The sequence below is a fragment of the Nicotiana attenuata genome, unplaced genomic scaffold (assembly GCF_001879085.1).
Source record: "Nicotiana attenuata strain UT unplaced genomic scaffold, NIATTr2, whole genome shotgun sequence".
Lineage (NCBI taxonomy): Eukaryota > Viridiplantae > Streptophyta > Magnoliopsida > Solanales > Solanaceae > Nicotiana > Nicotiana attenuata.
In genome coordinates this window covers 747,468-755,732 of record NW_017670235.1, presented here as the reverse complement: position 1 = coordinate 755,732, position 8,265 = coordinate 747,468, and the positions used below count along the sequence as shown (strand labels likewise).

General features: G+C 32.8%; 1 protein-coding gene across 1 annotated transcript; it reads left to right on the top strand.

Moving 5' to 3' along the window:
- Positions 1-3,681: 3,681 nt before the first annotated feature.
- Positions 3,682-4,230, top strand: LOC109236354 (histone H4). Its single transcript, XM_019402525.1, has one exon. It carries the CDS (start codon positions 3,764-3,766, stop codon positions 4,073-4,075), a length of 312 nt encoding a protein of 103 aa, XP_019258070.1. The 5' UTR covers positions 3,682-3,763; the 3' UTR covers positions 4,076-4,230.
- Positions 4,231-8,265: the final 4,035 nt, after the last annotated feature.

Below are 8,265 nucleotides of genomic sequence, written 5' to 3'. Positions count from 1 at the left end.
ACACCTTCAAGTTAACTCTAACTTGAATACTCAAAGTACCTAATACAATTGCTTCTATGAAAGCTGAAAAGGAACAACTGTAAAACACCTACTACAATTGAACTAAAATAAAGAAAGACACAATGGAATTGGTTCTTCTATCTTGTCCAAGTAGCTTCAGGAATGCACACTTGAATCTCACATAAATTGCTTGCAAAATTGCCTCGCTCTTTTGCTCTCAATTTAGTTTAACTTCTGCGTTTGTGCAACATCTGTAAAAAAGAGCAATTACTGTTATTTAATTGAGTTAGTAATCAGAGTTTAATTGAGACTCAATTGCTGATCTTCCATCGAAGTTGAGTCCTTGAACAATACAAACTCCAACCCTATCCTTTATCCGGATTGTGTCCTCTTCCCATGAGAAGACTTTCTCTCCTCATTCAATATGCAAACCTTTTCGATTAGTTCAGGAGATATTGCTGCTTGATTACTGAGACTTATCTCATTCACGTGTATCTCACATGTCTAGGTTGATAGATATTGTGCCTCACATGATGGACCTGGTCCATGACTGAGTTCATTTGTCATTCTTCAAAACTTTACCTGAACCTGGGTCAACACATTGTAATCTTCGAATGAGTTTGACGAGGAAGAAGGTACTGAAACGCATCTTGCATCCTCGATTCCAACTCGATTTCAATACTAAATAAGCTCTTCTCCAATAATAACATATCCAATTTGTTCTACGGACGAATATGCAAGCATACGTTTCATGCTTGTTTGAGTAATAGCAATGAGATTTCCTAATATCATACTAAGAATAGCTAGGATTTTCAGAAGAAGATGCCATTCTTTTGATTAGAAATAAAAAGGAATATCGAAAATCCGAGTGGATGAAGCTGAAGCAGCTATTTTTGAAGTAACATAAAGAAAAACAACGACTAGAGTGAGAGAGTTAGAGTCTTGTTACTAGATATCATCATTTCTTACAATATCAGGTCAAATTAACTAATCTTCGAGTATAGTAGTCCTACTAGTGTTCGAGTTCGAAGTATAAAAACTCGAACACTGGAATCATAATCTGGCAGTCCTCAGTTTGATGGTCCCTAGTAGGATAGTTGGTTGCGATGATGTTCGTCTTTTTAATGGTCTGGTTCCTTATTTTTATTTTGAACGATGATAGATTAGGAATCGCCTGAATAAGGAATGACTCAATCCTGAGACTATTTGTTCCGAAGATGACATCTCTCAATAAAAGCCCAGAGTTATTTTCTTCAGTGACATCATCCAAAATTTTCTAGTGCACCTACCTCAATATTTTCTTCCCGTGGAATTTGAATTACTTTTCATTCTCCTTTTGAGATATTTAATTTACCTTTCACTTTCATAATTCAGCCAAAAGGTTAGTAACTTTTTGCAATCAAAGTTGAATTCGACTTTCTCAAGGTGTATATGTTCCTTAGATTTGAGTGATCATGAGTTAAGAATTACTCTTTAACTCAATATTTTTTGCTCGAGCTCTAGGCTAATAAAATATTTATTACAACAGCTTCATACTCGACTTCTTTGTTAGTAATAAAATGACTTTTATAAATTTTTTAACTACTTACCCAATAGATGCAATGAGCACTGCCCCTAACTCAAGATTTTTAGCATTTGAGGAACCAACCTTAAAGAAAATCCCGATCTTGAAAATTGTTTTAGAAGTAGTAATTACTTCTTTTTTGTCTTCGAGAAGTATGCCTGTACTAAAGTCGGCTTTGCAGTCGGCTAAGACTTGTGACTGAATGGTTGTAGGGGGTTATAATGTCAAATTAGCTAAGTTCAACATTCCACTTAGCGAGTCGTCTCGAGGGCTCGGGTTTATGTAAAATATTTCGTGATAGAAATGTAGTGACTATTAAAAAGAGATGACCTTGAAAATAATGCCTTAGTTTTCAGCAGTTACTATTAATGTCAATGCCAACTTTTCTAAATGTGGATGCCTTGTTTTCGTGTCTAGAAGTATTTTAATAAGTAAGAATGAAATGTATGTAGGAAAATATTACTCAACTAGGGGCCTTTTCAAGCTGAGTGTAGTTGCTGTTGAAATGAATAAAGTCGAAGTTTCTTCTTACTTACTTGAGTCAAATAATATGTGGCATGCACATTTAGGTCACGTCAACTTCAAAACTATGCGAGAAAATGATGAACTTGGAAGTATTGCCTATGTTTGAATGCAGTAAATAAAAATATCAATATGTGTGGAATCCAAGTATGTTAAATATCCTTATAAGTCTATTGAAAGAAATTCAAATCCGTTCGGCTAAATTCTAACATACACGTGTGACATGAAATCAATACCATTTCGCAGTGAATTGACATATTTCATAACTTTTATTGGCAACAACACTAGATATTACTGTATTTACTTAGTTAGTAGTAAGGATGAAGAAATTAATATATTCAAGCAATACAAAAGTAATAGGATTGCGAATATGTATCTCACTTTGTAAAAATACATTTGGAATATGATATTATTCATCAAATAAGTGCACATACACATTCAAACCTAATGAGATTGCAAAAAGAAAGAATCTAACATTAAAAGAGATGATAACCGTCTTGCTGATAAGTTCTGACACCCTAGAACTTGTAGGGATATTCCCAAACATGCTCTAAATTACACTGATAACGTTCTACATTATCGATACATATAACATAAATCCTTAAGAAAATAACAATAAGCTTATATATTTCCCTAACCTTATAAATCCACCTCAAAGTTAAGTAACGTAATTTTGAGGAAAACAATTACGGTTTGCTTGGAAAAACCTTCTATGAAGTTGGTCATGTGCTCCTCAAGTTTGTAAAATTTTCGTTAAGGCTCCATAGATCAGAACTTATGTAATCTGATTGTCAATACTTCTATTCTGTAATTTTTGTAAAGGTCCAAGTATATACCCTACCAAATTGGGGGTGCGGAAATCGGAATGTGTAGTTTGTTGTAACTTCTATTTTATGGAAATAAATTTTATTATTTTCCATAATTTCATATCAAGATTTCATATACTATATATATGAGGTCATGCCACTAGAGAGAAAAGAGATTAGTCCCAAGAAGTAGTACAATCATTAAGATCACGAGTTTAAACGTCAATAATTTTCTGATGGTTCATAATTAGACTTTTCCATTCTCTTTGTAGAGAATTTGAAAAAAACTAGAAATAAAAAAAATGATAGAACCTATAGAAACAAAAATTTAAATCATTTTTTTTTGTGAAAATTAATAATTTGTAAATAAAAATAACTTTGTTTACTTAAAATATTTCTCAAATCAAAATTTCAATTTTTACGGACCATATTAATATTGACATGTCAATATTAAAACTTAATATTCAAAATGCTAAAAAAACATTTAATGTGACCTGTAAAAGAAGTTAGGAACAAAGAAGGATAGATTCTCTGACCAAAGCCAAATGCCAATAGAGTACCTCGTTTCTCTCACCAAAAAAAAGCACAATCCGCATACTATCACAAAACAATCATTCTCCACCTTAGATCTCCATTTAATCAACGACTGATATGCACTATCAGCCTTTCACGCGGATCGACACTCATATCCGTCGATCTTATCTTTAAACTCCAAAATATTAACGGCCACGATTCAAAGTTCTCCACAAACCCCAACAACCACCAGTTATATATAGCTCACGCCCCCTTTCATCAGATTTCAAATCGAAAACATATCTCTTCATATCAATTTCTAAAATCTCCTTCAGTTTTTCATCAATTTATCAAAACAATGTCAGGAAGAGGCAAGGGAGGAAAAGGATTGGGCAAAGGAGGAGCAAAGAGGCACAGAAAAGTGTTGAGGGACAACATTCAGGGAATCACAAAGCCTGCAATTCGGCGTTTGGCTCGTAGGGGAGGAGTAAAGCGTATATCTGGTTTGATTTACGAGGAGACTCGTGGAGTGTTGAAGATATTTTTGGAGAATGTGATTCGTGATGCTGTGACTTACACTGAACACGCTAGGAGAAAGACTGTTACTGCTATGGATGTTGTTTATGCACTCAAGAGACAGGGTAGGACTCTCTATGGATTTGGGGGTTAGATTTGTGAAATTAGGGCTTTTGAGGGTAATGATTGTAGATCTTTTTATCATTTGTTGTGGATTAGAATTTCTTAGTTTTTGTTTGAGCTTGGTAATGTAATTCTCCGTTACATATTGAAGAAATAGTAATTGGCAAAAGATTTGCTCAATACTCATTCTGAATCTTCACGTTATTTGCTTTTTTTTGCTTTTCGATTTCCTTTGCCGGCAAGTAGCTAATTTTCAATTTTATGCTCAAGATATTTCACAGTTAGAGGGATTGTTTGAACTTTACCTTATTGCTGAATAGTAAGTTGCTTAATAGTTATATATTTGTGGCAATAGATTTTTAGAAATAATGTTGCTAACGAGTAATTGAGAATTCTATCTGTGTTGTTTACGTGTTGAAGAGACGGAACAGGACTATCTACGGATTTGGGGGGTTAGATTTGTGAAATTAGGGTTTTCTTTAGTAGTAAAATGTTGTTACTTTGTGTATATTACTGTGTTCCATCTTAGCTTGAATTTGGTATTTTTCTAAAGCTTAGAGTTTTGAATTGTGTCCTGGTGCTTCGTTCTGCATCCCTAGTTGTTTTTGCTTGATATAAAAGATACGATTGTTTAATCAAAATTCTCAAAACCATCAACGGATTTTTGTGTGACTAAAACATTGTAGTGCTCTTATGAGCCCCTTTAGTCTTCAATTTTACTATTTTAGGTCTCTGTAAAAGAGGAGCTTAGTCTGAGCAAGGGGGCGTTTGGATGGGCTCAAACCAGCTTTTAAGCACTTTTTTATTTTTTGGAGTGTTCGGCAAAAAAAAAAAAAAAACTGCTTAAAAAAAGTTAAAAAGTAGCTTAAAAAAGCTAAAAAGCAACAAGTTGCTGACATCAACTTTTTTGATTGACTTAAAAGCTATTTTAGTTTGACCAATAAAATTACTCTCTTGTCCCTTATAAGTTTTTATAATACCAAAATTACCCTCTGTCAAAGAAACCCTAAAACATTGTACTTCTATTTCCTTCACTCTGCCGTTCTCTTCTTTCCTCTTCATCTCTGCTTCATCTTCATTTTTCTGCACTTTTCTTCAACACTTTCCATGGATATTTCAATTGGAGTTCGGCGTTAACTAAAAGCTGACATTTTATGAACTGTTAATAATTAACTTTCCGGCCAGAAAAGTATTACTCTAATAAATAAGTATAATACTACCGTCTTCTCTTTCTTTTTGATTTTTTAACTGATATTTGACAACAATATCCGGATTCTAATTAATTTGGATTTACGCTCCAGATTACACAAAACCAATTAAAAGCGAAAGTGTTTTCTTTCAATTATTTTTATATTTTTTTACACTCTACCTCTAATTAAAAATAAAGTGATGTATTATCTCACTGTAATGTTAATAGTTTTAAGGATATTTTTGTCTTTTTAATAAGAAAAAGTGCTTACCAGCACTTGTTTGTCAAACACTTCAATAACTTTTGTTAAGCTTCAGCACTTTTATCCAAACATGTAACTGCTTATTTATAAAATAAGCTCCAATACTTAAAAGCTGCTTTTAAGCACTTGTACTTAAAAATCATTTTGTAAAGCCAATCCAAACGGGCTCTAAATTACCTAGAGGGATGGAAGTCTTCTTTATTTGCTCATGGGCTTATTATCTTAGATTAGAAAAGAGCTGACTCTAAAAAAGGGAAGAGAAACGAGGTTTTGATGGCCTCATAGGTTATCCGACGTCATTTTTATGCAATGGCCAAGCTAATTTTCTCTGTTTATGGTTTCAGTTTTACTAGATTTACCCTAAGAGGACAGAGGCTAATGTTACACACAAATGAAAAGAGATGCATAGTTCTTTCTACTTTTTTTTCTTGGTCTAAAGTGCTTTCTACTTTACCAGATCGTGAAGTTTGGAATCCACATCACTATAATATTATGAGCTCCATTTAGCTACTTTTTATGTCTCATGAAAGTTGAATAAAAAAAATGGTGTAGGGGTGGGCATTTATGAATATTATCGGTTTACCATATCGGTTATCGGTTTACAAATTTGATAAACCGATAACAGAAACGATAAAATATCGGTTATCGGGTATCGGTTAATTGGTTATCGATCATTATCGGTTCAGTTATCGGTTTACCCGATAAGATAAATCAATCTAGAGTTAAGCAAAAAAGAAAAGATAATTCACTGGAGTTAAGCAAAAAAGAGAATAATTCACATATAGTATACTAAAGACTTGCGCTAGGAGTAACTAGTAAGGTCTATGAAGAATGAAGATGAAGAAATTGAAGAGCGGGGTTGAGAAAGAATAGGAGAGAATGAACTGAAGCCCCTAGCATTTGTATATACTTAAAGGTAAAGTCATAATTTTATTAATTCTTATTGGGTTATCGGTTAACCCATTAACAAAATTGGCAAATCGAGTCCCGAACCGATAACCCAATAGTAAAAAAATTCTAAACCGTTACCGAACCGTTAACCCAATAACCCGATACCGATAACCCAATAAACAATTAACGATTCGGGTTATCGGTTTTACCCGATATATGACCAGCCCTAAAATGGTGTATCTGAGTGTTCATACAGCTTATTTGCAAAACAAACTCCTGTTAGAATTCTAAGTGGATTTGCTCTGGACCTTCATGAATTTGTTAAAGAGGTTTTTGGGGTGTGGAGAAGAAAAAGTATCTTAAATAAAACATCTCAAGTGTTGTGTAAGTATTTGGAACACCCTTTTTAATTAACAAAAGGTTGACTAATTAAGAAGGATTAGGGGTGATTTGGGTCAAATTAGAAATAAAAAAACTTTGGGGTCAAATTTAAAATACTAAAAAATAAAAATAAAAACCCATCTTCTAATACACAATTTTCAACCTTTTTCATATTTTTTCTTTCTTCTCTTTTCAAAACAACACCGGATTTCCCCTGAAAACTTTTCTAGCTTTTCTCTCAAATTCAATCTCCAAACTCAAGAGTACTATGGGGCTTCAAAAATCGGCTCCATTGCGTTCAAATTTGCTTTGAAGTCGAGATTCCATCATCAAGTTAAGTTTTTTTCTTCTTTTTTCTATCATATTGATAAACCCTAAACTTGTTATTTCAACCCTAAATTGATTTTTGGGGTATTTTTGTATCTTCTTGTTGTTGTATAGTTTTTGTGACTATATTCTAGAGTTGTTGTGTAGTTGATATTTTTGACTGAAAATTTAATATTTTTATGTTGTTTAATTGTAGCCGTTGATGTGGCTGTTCCACATGCCCATAAAATTAGTTATTGTGATATTGAAACAACTATATTGCTCTATTTTGGGTTTGTGGAATACTTTTTCGCCCAAATATTTCAAACATATCAGTTAAGTGTTTGAAACATCTTAAGATGTTGTTAAATATTCGTGTTGTTATTGTTGTTGTTGTATGTTGTGAAGTTATTGCAATATTTATATGGGTTTTGTTAATGATATTTTGAGCTGAGTAATTGAAACATGTCATTAAGATGTTTGAAACTTCATATAAGATGTTTGAAACATCTGTAAGGATGTTTAACAATCCATGAGATGTTTCACCAAAAGATACCTGATTATCACAGTGAGATGGTTGTTTATTTTAGCGATTAAAAAAAATCATTGATAGAGACGTATAGATAAAGAAGTTTGGAGAACTACAATATGAACATTGCTAGCTTGCTTTCAAACTCCATCTAACAAGCTAGAAAATTAAATTGTTATATCTTGCTTAGCATTTGTAGATGACAGAAAATTGATTTTACCTCTTAAGCTCAATCTTATATGACCATTTAATGGAACACCTTTAGAGTTGTTTGAAATATCCCAGTAAGATGTTTCAAACATCTCATTAAGATGTTTCTAACATCTTAAAACATTTTAATGATATGTTTGAAACTTCTTATGTGAGGCTTTAAACATCTCACCGAAGAATACTTAAATATTTATAGTTTTAATTTTTATGTGTTAGGAACAAATTATTTATCTATTTTATTGGTGGTCGTTACTTGTTTGTCTAAAATGGCAAAGGGATGTGTGTCAAAGATAGGTGGAAGAGGAAGAGATAAATCTCCTTCCAAAAGATCTATCACTAGAATTAAGACATCTCAGGAGGATGAGCCACAAAAAAATCAATTGTAGCTGAAGTTGAAGCCAAACCTCTTGAGGTAGTAGAAAGAGGGAATGATGGAAAAGAAGAAAAAGAGAA